The sequence below is a fragment of the Coloeus monedula genome, assembly GCF_965178545.1.
Source record: "Coloeus monedula genome assembly, chromosome: 5".
NCBI lineage: Eukaryota > Metazoa > Chordata > Aves > Passeriformes > Corvidae > Coloeus > Coloeus monedula.
This window is the reverse complement of record NC_138785.1, coordinates 69,557,178-69,571,567: the sequence shown is the minus strand read 5'-3', so window position 1 is coordinate 69,571,567 and position 14,390 is coordinate 69,557,178. Positions and strand designations below refer to the sequence as shown.

Below are 14,390 nucleotides of genomic sequence, written 5' to 3'. Positions count from 1 at the left end.
TCATGCGTGGGGAAATGTGGTTCGTGGTGCTGTCAGAGCCAGCAGTCGTGCCACGTAGCGCTAAAAGGGGCAGGCACGCAGACAAGCAGGAGAGTTTCAGGGTGTGCAGCCACCTCCTTAACCAATGCTCAGGAGTGCAGCCTCAGCAGTTCCCAAACCACCTGTCTGGGCTGGCATTTCTATTCTATTCATTCCTATTTCCACCTTTGGACTCACCTTCCCCTGGAGGGTTATAGCTTCATTACCTTAGGGCCCCTTAGCCCAGGGAATTTATCAGGAAGTTTTTCAGTACATTTGCTGCTTTTTAAACCAGGACACTGGGAGGGAAGTGCTGGTGATGATTTAGGTTTTATCCTCTTTAGACAAGCAGCATCTTCTAATTAATTTCTAGTGTCTGGCTGGTGTAGCCAGTGCAATTGCCTGAAAATCAATATTTATATCCCTAATTTACCATGCAATTTTAGATCTTTTTACTGTGGGAACTGGGAGAAAAATACTTGTGTGGGAGAGACATGCTGCCTTTTGTGGCATAACAGTGGAGAACTGCACTTTACTTGAATTGGGAAAGAGGAAGACAGGGGGTGGGGAGCATCCTTTCCCTTAAGATGCTTGATAAAGCCTCTTTGTAATGATTAGATCCCCCTGCTCAGAGGGAGAGTGCTCCTTTGCTGAGCAAACATATGGAAGCACAGTTCTGGCCAATCTGCTTAGCACCGTATCTGCGATGGCCACATCATGTGCCCTGATCAGTAACGTGGCCTAGAGCTGCAGAGGTCAGGAGTTATTTAGAGTTCACTGTCTGAGAAGCCTTTGGGGACACATCACTGTTATCTCAGAGGGGCTGAGCTTGTTGCTTTTGAAAGTAGCTTCTTTTAAAGGATCTCCATTTGGGATCCAAAATCAAAGATCTTGGAGCCATGTTACACCAGTAAAGAGGAACAACAAATGGTTTTCTTAAAACATATGGTAGCATGCCACTGATTACAGTATTTTGTGAAGTATTCTTTTCATGTGTGATGCATCTTTTATTCAGAAGTCTTTAAAATTTGTTTTTCACAAATCTATAGAATCCCAATGCTGTTTGAGTTACAATCCATGTAACTCTTTTCAGTTTCTCTTTCATGTTGGCTGTTTGGTTGGTGTCTCCAACAAGAAAACAAGGGTCACTGAATGCACAGGGCAGCAGAACCAAAAAATAAATTTATACAGAGAGACTAGTGCAGGAGAAAAAATAACAAAGAGTTCCCTGGAGAGGAAATGAACTGCGCAAACAAAAAGGGTGGATGAAATTACGTTTCCACCATCAATATTAACGTCAGCTGGTTTCCCTTTGAGTCTTTTTACTGTCTGATATTTCCAAACAGGTAGCTCTTCCAGACGAGGCACGGCACGCAGGCCCTGGCCATCAATAAGGACATTGCTTGGAGGATATTTGTGTTCATATGGTGGCAGAAGCAGTTTACTCCTTCACTCGTGCCTGTGCTCAGACCATAAAGCTGATGGTTTTGCTCAGGGCCTGCCTGCAGGCAGACACAAGGAAGCTTCTGTGTGCAAACTCCTGCTCACTGCTGTGAGCAATTCCCCACTGTCACCCTACTGCTCAGGAGAACTGTCAGTCACCAGGACTAAAATGACTGCCACGTGTCCCTCACGTAATCCTGAACTTGAATTAGCCATTAGGCCTGACACTGGGGATTTCTCCAGTGGGAAGCATCAATCAAGTGCAAGGAGTGGAGTAGCAGCCCGTTGTGTTTATAATTTGCTTTACTCTTTAAATAAAAACACATGTTAGGTGACACCTTGTCAGCTGGGGTTATGGGGTGGTTTCTCCATCTCTCTGGGAAAGCTGAGGGAGAACCTACGTTCAGAGGTGTAGTCCACAGGTGGGTGTCCCTGCTTTTTATGTGTACGTGAGTCCCTGCACATGGTGCCCAGTGTCATGCTCATGTCTCACCTCGATTACTTATGCTTCAAATAGATCTTACTCTCAAAGCTTTTATGTGTGTTGCCACAATGGCTCTCTTTTTTCCCTTGCTAGGTCTCTCAGCTACTCCATTTACACTTGTATTTGGACCAGAAAAAAGGGCAGGTAATCTGCTGAGTGTTTTTACTAACCTCTAACTAATGTCTGCTCCCCGTTAGACTAGTTGTTAGACTAGTTGTTAGAGTAGTTGTTAGATTAGCTTGAGCTGTTTTCAGCTGAGATTGGTCAGAGGCCAAATGCCGGCTGCTCTGCTTCCCGTGGGTAGATCCTGCGTGCTGAGCTTTAAAAGCTTGTCCTTGATCTCATCAGCAAATTGCCTTCCAAGTCCTCTGCTGGCAGTCGAAGAGACTCCAGCAGCCAGGCAGGGAGCTTTTACATGGAACATTCATTTAACTGGGGTGCTTACTGCCTCATTGGCCAAGCTGCTGTGTTTGCTGTTGTGTTCTCACTAATGGATGAAGGGAGCCTCTCTCCCTCTGCTGTGATCCCTGCAAGGATGGTTGGGGCTGCAGTGGAGCTGTTGAAGCCAGGGTCTCTGACCAGTGTGGTTGGGGCAGTCCTGCTGACACCATAGGCATTACTGCTGTCCTGGGAACATGCACTACACCTTGTAGTGGACACTGGCAGGATGGAGGCTGCAGCATGCATGCAGACATCTGTGGAGGAGAACTACTAACCACAGTCACAGCAAAAAGCGAGGAGAACATTAACAGATTGAGTATTGTGCTGGAAGTGTGCTGAGTGTGACTTAGTGTTCCCTTGCTTGTTCATTAACTGCTGATCCTAAGATGCAAAAGGCCAGGAGGTGCCATCCTGCATTAACACTGATTGTGTTAAAAGCTTCTCTTCTGTGACTTGGCAGTTTTGGGTTCCTGATTTGTCATGCTCTGTTGTAGTTTCCGCAGCTGCAAAATGGAATTTGTAGGTATTTGAGGTGTTTTGAAGCCTAAATGATGTGTACAGAATTCTTTCATATTTTCAGACGGAAGGAATGATAAAATCTAGACACGGTTATTTGTTTGTATTTAGATCATATTTAATGGGACTGTTATATGAATTTCAGATTTTTAAATTATGTGCTTAATTTTATTTACTTTAGCTTTAGCTACCTACATATGTTAAGTATTCATAATGAATAATTCCACTGAATGCAAACCCAGTTTTTCCCAGACTCCTAAATGCACCTCCCTCTAAGAAGTTTTAGTTCAAATGTGAATGCAGAGACTGATTATAAACTGACAGTTCCAGCTCTTGCTGATGGAGTACCTTTTACAGTGCTTGTCACAATGCAGATGTCAGTTTTTTGAAAGAATTTCTGATCCTTCCAGGCAAGTATTGGTTGCATCAATATTTGTGCTCTGGACCCAGAGAGGTTGATGTTTTTTTCTGGAGATGATGATGATGATGATGTCTGCAACATGAAGAGGAAGGCAGAGTACAGGTTGCTGGCTTTGGAAGTTCAGTGTTTTAATACTGTTTTGTCCTACTCTTTAAAGCAAAAAGGAGAGAATGTGAGTAAGGAATGTCTATACTGCAGCTGTCATTTTGACCAAATCAGGCAGATATACTTAAATTAGTTTTAGTTTAATTACTATGCCACATGGATGGGAGCTTTAACATCACTTGGAATCACAAATGAGCTTCTGCAGCTTGTTTTGATGGCCAGTGCCCTCACACTGTTGGTGCAGTCATGAATCTAAATAAGGTTGATACCAAGTGATAGCAGTGACGGGGCAGTGATATCACCATGTCCTTTTAGTATTTGTCTTTTATTCAGTAGCACTGAACCCTGGCTCTTCCCTGTAAAAAGAGAACTTATGAGGTTGGTAGATCCTGGGGGAAGAAGAGGCAAAGGAAGCCTGAAGAGCTTCATTTTCAGTTTGTGCTGCACCTTCACCTATGGGCAAGATCAGATGAATTTGGGGGCAGATACACCACAGTGATTGGGGAACAGAGAGACACTGGTTCCCACCTGTAGCCACCAAAATCTCACCATCTAGCAAATTCACTGTCTGTAAAATCAGAAGTGCCATGCCCACAGGGATGCTCCATGTCTTAAGAGAAACTGGATGAGATAGTAGTTGAGTCTAGGCAGGGAGTCTTGTGCCCAAGGAAGTTAAGGCTCAGTTTTCCAGCACTGCTTCATGCTTGTGTCCTCTAAAGTCCCCAAAACACAGGTCCCACACTGCCAGCACAATCATCCTGATGATTGCTAGTGTTCAGTGAGGAAGAGAGAGAGGTGGTGTCATCCTTAGTCCCACAGCCCTCCCAGTCACAATTTTCAGAAGGCTGTGTAATAACATCAAGCTGTTTTGCTGTTGACACAGTGAAATGGTGTTACTACAGCTGCTGTCATGATATTACTGCTGACATGCTCTCTAGGATAAAACTAGCCCAGATCTGTGTGGATGTGCTGCAAACATGCCTCTGGCCTGTAGCGTAGGCATAGCTTCAGGACCTGGATCCTCTCTCTGTGCTGAAATTCCTGGGATATCTCTCATGTCTGTAGCAGTTGGAAGAGCATCTGCATGACTATGGCCACAACAGTAAACAAAAATCCCCCAAACAGATGCTCTTCATCTTCCACGTGATTGTTTTAATGAAACACAGCCTGAATCATGTGCTGTGCTAAATCTATTCTGTTGAGAAATAAAGCTATTAACTTGTTATTTTCTTCTGCTAATAAATGATAAGTCTTTTTGTGGAATAATAAGCATTACATCTGGATAAAGTCTTTATTTCTAAAACATAGCAGTGCAAACCCTCAGCATGCTGGCTTTTCAAATGTCTGTGATTTCATATACACCAGCTGCTTATGTGGCAGGGAAATAAAGGCTGGTAAACATTATTTTCCATTTTACTCTGAAACCATCCTGATTCTGTGGTAATTTCTGTCATGTTTCTATTTGGGGTCAAGTAAAAATGTGGTAACTGGGAAAAAAAATTGTGAGTGTTATACTCTGCTCTAGGAGCAATAAAATCAAGTCTATCCCTACAAAGGTACAGCAATTGGAAAGAAAATGAATGGAACTCTGCAGGTTTTCACAGGTGTTCAGTGCCTTCACTTAGCCCAGGCCTTTGCTGTTCTTGCCATTTCTGATATTTGGACAAATTGTTTCACAGAGTGGTAGGAACAGTAAGAGTAATATTTTGGTATTACCTGTTTTATAAACAATCTTTATTTTTGCTGTTAGAAACTCAGGTTAAACTAAAGCAAAGATTAAGAAAAGGCAATTTTAATTCTTTTTTCCTGGAGAAAGTCAAAATTGTTTAGCTCAGCTGGTTCAGTCTGTGCTCAAGGCTCTGCATTACATGCTGATGTAACAGACCCACAGATGACAGGAACATATCAGACCCTTGTTTCAAAGCTCTCTCTTTGATCATTCTATGCCTCTGTATCACAAGGTGCAGTGCAAGAATATTAACACATCATCTTCATTTTCAGTGTGTTAGTGTCTTCTTCCCTGCCAGATTGGTCTGACATGAATCTCGTCTCTAACCTGACTCATGTCCACATACAAAAATTGCTGGCTGGAATGAAATGGAATTTGGGTTAGCTGGCTGAGCAGAGCAGCTGGGGGGAGGTTAAAAGCCTGAGCCCTGCTGACACTTGAGCTGGGGCTGAGGGAGGAATACAGCACTCAAGTTACAGTAGCTCATCAGTTGCTAACCCTCTGGCTTTGCTGGCCCAGTCATTCTGCAATAGCAAAATATTATTTAATGGTCAGCTTGCTCTCAGCTTGCTTTCACTGGAGACCTGTCTGTTGTAATCAGGCTGCAGGGTAGGATATCTTGTGTTGGCTTTGAATCAGTCACTGAGAATAGGGTGTCTGTGTAGGAATTCAGTGCAAGCTCCAAAACCCATCCAGAACTGCACTGAGCTCTGGGCAGCTGAGATCTCACCCAGCTGACCAGCCATGCAAGGCAACTACAGTTACCAGCCCAGTAGCATTTACAGAGTAGATATACCTTACACTGGCCCAAGAGGATTAACTGGAGATGCCTCTTGGAGTGAGAACATACCCCAAGAGTGTCTCAGCCACTGGCAGGAGTAGTCAAAATTCAGGCATCAGCTCTTGTGCCAGGTTGGAGAATGCAATGGCGGAGGTGAGAGTTTAGCAAAGCATAAGTTCTCAGGGCTTCACTGACATGCATATAAAATCAGCAACATAATATGTCTTGGTATATAAGCAAAGAAGCTCCATTCATTTAAAATACTTTAAAAAGTTGAATAGGCTAGTGGGAAAGAGCAAAGTAAGTCTGCTGCTTCTCTGTAACAGGCTGCAGGAAAGCTAAATCTGGAGCTGAGAAGGAAGTTTGAACCCATTTTTCTTGTACAAAAAGCTTCAGGCTGAAAAGATGGGAGATTACTGGTCTGTCATTTTTCCTGAATGTTAGAAGTGCAGACTGTCACAGTGATTGTAGTTATAAGTGCCTGATGCCCTCTCTACTTACACACCCTAAAAGTAAGGTGCTAAGGAATTTGTATGAGGTAGAGACACTGATTTTCCTTTGCTGTGCATGCAGAATTTCTGAAGTGGTGTTGATAAATCAGTTAGTAAATTATTGCATTGCCTTCCCAATGGATCAATGCCAGTATGTAGGGGACAGGTAGTGTTGCCTAACAGCTTTAGCAAAGAATGTGTCCAGTCCTACCTTCGGTTGTAGATATTCAAGGTAAGTCCTTTCTCTCTGCCAGGCCAGCACCAGAGTGAACTCTCCACTGGCCTTGACCTGCACACTGGGTCAGGATACTCAAAAGTGCAGCCCAGAAGGGAGCAGTGATATGTTCTGGTCCAGCCCCAGCCTAAGTCCTATGGCAGCGGTCAGGCTGTGCTGCTTGGACAAATACAAGTCCAGATGAAAGTGGCCGGTGAATTGCTGCAGTGTGCCTTATCTTTTTGTGAAACAGGACTGTATTTACTGTCTGTTATTTGCCATCTTTCTGATCTCATCTCCGTCAAAGAATCCATTGAACTTTTCCTAATTTACAGTTGTAGAAAGGATGTGTTAGAATCAGGCTCTATGTGTTTACCTCAGTATTTTTTTCTAGATTATATGCTATGAAGTATCTTTCAGATCCTCCCCCCTCAACAAGATGTTAAAACGTAAATGTAATTTTTATCAGTTATGCAATTTATATTCCAAATGTCATTTAATGTAGCTTAAAGGTCTCTTCTGACTTCAACAATGCTATCATTCTGTATGGATTGAATTTTCTGGTGTTCCTACTTTATGGCTGTGCTGTGGCATGAGGGTTACAGAGTCAAGCTTTTGATGGGATACAGTTTTAATGGAAAGTGTCATTTAATCAACCCATCCTTTACAAAGAACAGTTACATTCCTTTCACCAAGGAATATCTTTGTTTTCAGATTGAGAATTAGTGTAAAAAGAAAGAAAAATATTGCATTACTTTATTTCTTCCGTAAGCTGCATGCAAAAAGCATTGTTATATTTCTTGGAATTTAACAATATCTTTTTATTACTTTAAAATTTCAAATTTTCTATGCTCTGGAAATGTTGTGTATTGCTGAGAATGGCTGAGTGAATATCATAATAGATGATTAACCTCAAAAGGGAGTTATTTTGATGCAGGCCATTTAATTGTGATTCTGAAGCCAAGCACCTGTTTGACTCATTCCTAGTGAAGAAAAGTACCTACTAGAAAGATACAACAACATCCTGCTCCTTTGCACATGGCCAAGCTGCTCTGAGCTCAAGTCACTGCAGTGAAGAACCAGAGCTGTTTGCCATAGATCCACTCCAAAACGAAGATCCAAGAGAGGGAATGATGCTTTTAGCAACTCATTTTTGCCATCTCTAGGTTACTGGACCAGGCAATTTTTTTCTCTTCCTATTGTCCTGATGGATTTCAATGAGCAAGAGAGAAAAGAATCCCAAAATGTTGGATCTAACTTTGTGTTGTTTACTCGCTTGTTTAACTAGGGACAGGGAGCCCTGTCTGAGAGGCTACGGAGCTTTAGCATGCAGGATCTCTCGACGATTCGTGGAGACAGCAGCAGCACTGTTCCCCCTTCAGTCACTGTACGAACAAGTAGCAAACAGAGCCAGCCAAAACCATCCAGAAGTGCATCAGAAGGCACTGGCAGCTCAGGTAAGTGCCAGTGTTATTTTCAGTGTTGTGTTGTCTGGAATATCACACCATTCAGTGAAGTCATGCCCTTGGCAGGAGCAGAGAGAAACAGACACTGCAGGCAGCACATAATTCCCAGGACACAGACATGCTGCTGAGTCTTTTGGCACTTAGGAGAAAAAAACAGTATCATCATTTGATTGTTACTATTCCTGGCTGGTACCAAGGGTGGGACTTGAGTGTGCAGGGAAGCCAGACTCAGTCCTTGCAACCTGAGCTGGAAAGTTGGGCTGGGGGCTGCAAGCCATGCTGGGAAAACTGTGTTTCTTAAGGGCAATGGTTTGTTTTCTAATTCTGAAAGAACAAAGGGAAGAAATATCATGCTGTGAGTAAGATCCATTCCTGAGTTAAAACATTTATTTCAAGCTTGGTTAAAGAAATTTTTTTGGGTCCAAATCCAAAACATTTAATTGGAGATAGCTTTGCAGATTAGATCTCAAAAATTGAGACATGGGGGGTTATCCCTAGCAGGTGGCTCCAGATGACTTCTGGAATTCCCACACACCACCAAAGATCACTCAACTCCAGTGCTGTGATGAGAAGCCACGGAAAGTTGCAGGCGTGTTGCACTTGGTAGCTTGTGGAACATATGCTGGCAAGTCAGAAATTCAGCAGTTCCAACTTGTGTGCACTGAGGTCTGTGCAAACACTCGCTGTATTTCAAGCCTGTGTAGTTGCTACCTCTTCTAATTTGCTTTAGTTTTGGAATGTATTAGAAATGTCTTGTCTCATCTTTCCTAAAGAGCCTTTTACAAATTCTGAGAATCAGGCTTCTTTTTTTTATCTGTTGAGTACATTTTCTTTATGGGTAAACTGAAATGTTGGTGCACAGTGGTTTTATTCTCATCTTTATGTAAGGTCTTGTGTACACTTCTCTTGAAATAATCAATCTGAAAACAAACTGTTCGCAGACAGAATATAAAAATCTTTAAAAAATCACATATTTAGACCAAAATAATGTTACAAGTAAAGCATAATTCAGTTATCTTAATTCCATGTTGAGTAGAGCAGTCTTTGTAGTTTTGCTCTTAAGGTGGCAAAGTCAGCTCACCTGGCCACAAACCCCTGTCTCAACACACAAAAGTTTTTGATTTTGTTCTGGCTTTTTATCCATACTGTTCAAGGATCTCTCAGAATGAATCTCTGAAAAATTGTTCATAAACTTTTCAAACTGAGCCTAAGTGTTTATCACAAATTTTTGGATCCAAGTAATTTGACATTTTGTGTTTAATTTATTTTTTTTTAATGAAAACTGCACAAATTCACCAAGTGTTCCAAGACCTCTATCTGTCCCATCTCACTTGGTGATTTCGCTGAGGTCCCTAATTCTCCACCTGCAGAGAATATGGACAGACTCCTCTGGAGGGCAATTCCACTTGCAGGTGGTGGTGTCATGCTGTGTGAGAGACTCCAGCCACAGCTTTGCTCTCACTTTTAATCCCATTAAGTGAAAAATACAGTTCTGGTCTCTCCAGCCCTTGTGCTGTTTTGTGTGGGCACCATTTTGAATGTAGTCAGGATGTTTGGAGGGGAGAATTGATCAGAGTCAGCTGTCGCGTGTGTGTGTGTGTGTGTAAGAATGTGATGTGTCAGCCAAACTGTGTCACATCCTGAGGGCCATATTCTGGTGAGATGACACTGCTCTAGGCACACTAAGCCCAGACATAGTTCCATCATTCCACCTTCCATATCTGTTTAGTTGGACATAAGCGGGGGACAGACAGAATTTGTCTCTGCCCATTAGTGTGCTGCACATACATGTAATATATGCATATATGAGAATCTGCATGAGCAGTCACTACAGAACAGCAGACACACGGCTCTTTCTCCTGTCCTAAAGCCCTCAGATGATATAAATGTCCCTGCCAGATGTCCCCACTGCCTCACAGAAACACTGAACTCCTCTTTTTTTCCCTGCTTTAGAGATAGTGGGACATAGTCAGTGTGACATCAGATGGAGTCAGTAAAAATACCCCAGACTATGTGTTTGGCATGAGGGTATTCGCATTTTAAATAGCCAACTCTTCTTAACCTGCATTGTATTTCTATTTTCTTGATGCTCTATCACCTCTTATATCAGCAATCTGTCACCCAAAGCAGGCTTAAAGTAGATCTTTTTGGTTTGATTTTTTTTTTTTTTTTTGCTGTTTAAAGGTGTTTCCCTCTCTTTTTTCTCTTCCATCCTAGTCCCACTGCCAATCCACAAATTATGTTAGCAACGTTAAAAAAAGAACCAACAAAAAAGGAAGCATTTTACCCTTTCCTTTTGCAAGTGTTTTATTCCTGGTGTTTTAAGAGAAACCTTGAAATAGGAGGATAATGATTCCCAAAACAAAGGTTTTATATAATTCAAAGAAGGCTTATGTTGATTGTCCTTGACTGCTGCCAGCTAGAATTGTGCCTGCTCCTTGATCTCTTTGTGACCACACTAATTAAGGGAATTAGCTGAGGGCTGGAGTTAAAGGTTATGCTTACAGTAAAGAACACAGAGCCATGTTCTTACCTGTTGTGTTTTCTTTGACTGACAAGAGAGCAGAGCTCAGTTTCTGAGGGGTAACAGCCCCTGCTATTATGGAATTTTACATGAAGCACTCAGGAAAGAAAAGCAGACCAAAACCACCATCCCTTTTTGATGAAAGCTCTGAAACTCATATGGTTAGAATTAAGGTATAGCTGGAACTATGAGGTCTCAACATAAAAATGCATGATAACTGAATTACCCAATAACAGCTAAACCCCTGTCATCACAGGGGACCTGTCATGGAGGATGGTGAGAGCTGACCCCACTTGGATCTGCTGCAAATACCAGCCAGAAGTGGTGGTTTTGCACTGTGCTGGTCCCTTCCTCAGGCTGTGATCTTTGCTCTTTTAGGCTGAAGAGGGTTTCTTTGGATTTTATATTACTATTATTATTATTATTATTGTTATTATTTTCATTATCATTATGTTGTTAAGGGGGGCTTCAGTTGCACCTGACACTTAGCATCTCTGGAAGTGTCCAAAGCCAAGTTGGAAGAGGCTTGGAGAAACCTGGTCTAGTGGAAATTGTCCTTGTCCATGTCCATGGCAGGGGGCTTGGAACAAGATGATCTTTAAGGTCCCTTCCAACCCACGCCATGCTGTGATTCTCTTAGCCCATAATCTGTCTTGGTGATGAGGTGATGGAACAGCCCAGCTCTGGCTACCCAAGCCATCCAGTAGTAGAGAGCTGTGAACTCAGAAGAAGAAATCTTGAATTTGATGCAGATTGAAAATATCTTTTTGTACTATTTTTGAGGGATCATTTTTAACTCGAGCAAATTTGCTAATCTGCATTATTGGAAGCCTCCAAGATTTCTGTTTTGGGAGACTTTGAGGGACGTATGAGATCCAGAGGCCAGGAACTGGAAGCTCCTCAAGCCAGCTTTGCTGCTGAACAAATGGCATATGGAAGCATATTCTGACTTACAGCAGTGAGGCAAAGACAAGAGAGGGCTCTTCAGGTTGAGCTTACAGTTTTTTAGCTGGGTCCCATTCCCTGAGCAATGGAAACACAGCCAGTAGAGAGAGGTCTGTTGTCTTCTCTGCACAGAAGAGATTGCTAAAATTCAGTTTTGTTGGTATTAAACCCCACCAGTCCCCCAGTGAGCACCAGCAGCAGTTCAGGTTCTGGTTTCACAACTCTTGGGCATGTTTCCAAGCCCACTGAAGCACGTGAAAAGGCTCTCCTGACACCAGTGGGCTGTAGCTGTGGCCAAAAGCTGGCTGCAGGACCAGGCTACACAAACACTCACCCTGTTTCATTTCCACTATTGTTATTTTTATAATGTGAATGGTGCTGGTTAGATGGATTTGTGACTCTTTGAATCCCCTCTTGACACTGTGTGATGAGCTTGGCACTTGGTAATGACCTCATGCAGACACAGCAAAGGTTTTTTCTGCCTGCTGAAGAGTGTCTTATGAGGCCAAGGAATAGAATAAGCAAGAGCTGCCTTTGACACAAGGGGAGTGGCTCCTTTTTCTCTACCTTTTGCTACTTTTTTTCCCCCCTCTACCTTTTGCTGTCTTTGCTGTGTTTCAGTGGTGCCTGTCCATTGTGCAGTCCTGCTGTGAGGATGGTCCTTCTGCAGGCATGGGACTGCTCAGCACATAGTGGGCTCTAGGTGTATTCACACTCCTCCCGCAGAAAGACCCTTGTCCTCCTCCTCACACCCGGTCAAAAGCCACACCAAGATGACACAAAGAGGCAGAGGCTGCTTTTGCCATGATTTGTGTGTGGCTGCCAACCTCTCAAACAGCACATCCCATGGGGCATCACCACTGCTCCAGGGAAATGTGCACAGCTTCCTTTGTCAGCACTGAGGACACACCATGATTCCCTTCCTCCACATAGCAGGCCCACCATCTCTTCATTTGATGTTTCACTTCACTCTTGGTTCAGCGTTTTTCAGTTTCTGGTCCTGGCACCCAGATGATAGACTCTGACATTTCAGCTTCGATGCCTGTTCCAACCTGTGCTTTTTCCACAGGCAGAACTGCCTCTTTCCTTTGGGAACTGTAAATGTCATGTGGCTACTCATTGTTATGGAAAACTGTCAGTTCCAGAACAGTATTTCCAAATATTTTTCAAGGCAATCCTGTTGTTCTGGCAAATGTCCAGTAACAATCCACATAAGACATGTCCTTATTAACAGTGAGGAGCTTTTGCACTTCTTAACTTTACAGTATTGCCTTAATTTGTGTTGCATCACAGGACAGTCAGTGTCCAGAGCTGATGCTGCCTGGGCCAGAGGATCACAAACACTGGAGCCACCCTCTGCATTGCCCAAACCCAGTGTTCTTTCTGCTTAAGCTTGCCCCAGGCTGAGATCATTCTCACCTGGAATGATTTCAAAGCAGAAATGGACAGTGTGCTTTCTGATACTCTTCGTTCCTCTGAGCAGGAGAGACTCAAGGCTGCTTTTTAGTCTTTTGCTGAAGGACCAAAAGCTTTGCAGTACAGAACAAAGGTGGGGGAACATCAGCAGTCAGGATGTGTTTGGGTATTCAGTCCCCATCAACCAGAAAGATGTGTGAGAACAACCCAGGTAGTCTGAACTCCCAGAGAATAAACCATCATAAAACTGTGATCAGCTCCCTTCTGTGTAAAATCAGAGGCTGAACCCACAGCAGATCTCTTGAGGAAGCCCATAGTTTCACAGCAGCATCCAGCCAATGTGAGGCAGCTGTCCCACTGAAAGGATGCAACACAGCTTGCTTTTGGCCAGTGCTGTCTTTTCCTTTGGATATATTTAAATCTTATTTTTACATGCTGACCCCAGTCAAGGAGTGGGTTCAAGTTAAATGCTGTTCCTTGCTTCCAGGTTGCTCTTGGACTGGGTCAGATCCTCAAGCCAGTAGAGAGCAGCAGCACAGACATCAGCAATGGGACAAGGAAGGTTGAGGCCAGAGTGCAAGGGACAGTGGGACATCTGCTTTCAACAGCAGCACTGGTTTGTGCTGCTTTAAAATGACTGTGAAACTATGGAAGAACTTCCAGTGTCTCTAGTGCAGAATAATCATAACCAAAACCACACAGAGCTCAAAGCTTTTCTTCTTCGAAAACCTTTTTTTAACGTGAAGTCATTGATACCACTGTGAGCATTAAATTGAAAGGCTCAAACTGGAAATTTAGGCTGTTTCCTGGAACACAAACTGTGCTCAAGATGAAGCTGTAAGCTTCACACTTCCATGAGCAGCTATGAATCACCTGCATTTGCACTGAAGGGTGCAATGCAATTCCCTTCATTGCTTTCATTCTTATGGCAGTTCCATCAGGATATTAATTCCTGTAGGACCCTCCTGGTTTAGGAAGATCGGGGATCTGTGGATAATTTTCTTTAGAAGCTGTGTGAGTGGTTGCAGCAGCTAGATGACTTCTACAAGAAGTCTAAATCTACTGAAAAGAATTCAGGCACATAGAATTACAAGTCCCAGTATTGTACCCTGTGTTTGTTATCATACAGCCTTTTGCACTGTGTTACCCATTGCTTATCCACACTCCCATTGCTTATCCATGCTCCCAGGTCCCTCCAGTCAGGAGTTACTTCTGTTCAGTGGTTTGAGAACAGAGCCAGGGAGCTGTACCTAACCCCATCCTTAACACCCATATGGACACAGCCTGGATGAGGCACATTCCTGAGTCTGTGCTCCATGCTGGTCAGTGCAGACACTCATCTCCCTGTGCACGAGGGCCTTGAAGTCCACTTCAAAATGGTTCCAAGTGTTTTCTA

At 43.2% G+C, this 14,390-nt stretch overlaps 1 protein-coding gene across 3 annotated transcripts in view; it reads left to right on the top strand.

Moving 5' to 3' along the window:
• Positions 1-14,390, top strand: part of REEP1 (receptor accessory protein 1) — a 67,300-nt gene that overhangs the window by 38,531 nt on the left and 14,379 nt on the right. For 2 of the 3 annotated variants that reach the window (XM_082282199.1, XM_082282201.1), the window contains exons 6-7: positions 2,039-2,089; positions 7,932-8,100. In XM_082282199.1, coding sequence (XP_082138325.1) covers positions 2,039-2,089; positions 7,932-8,100 — 220 coding nt within the window. The remainder of the gene's footprint in view (positions 1-2,038; positions 2,090-7,931; positions 8,101-14,390) is intronic. The other variant, XM_082282200.1, reaches the window with a different exon arrangement.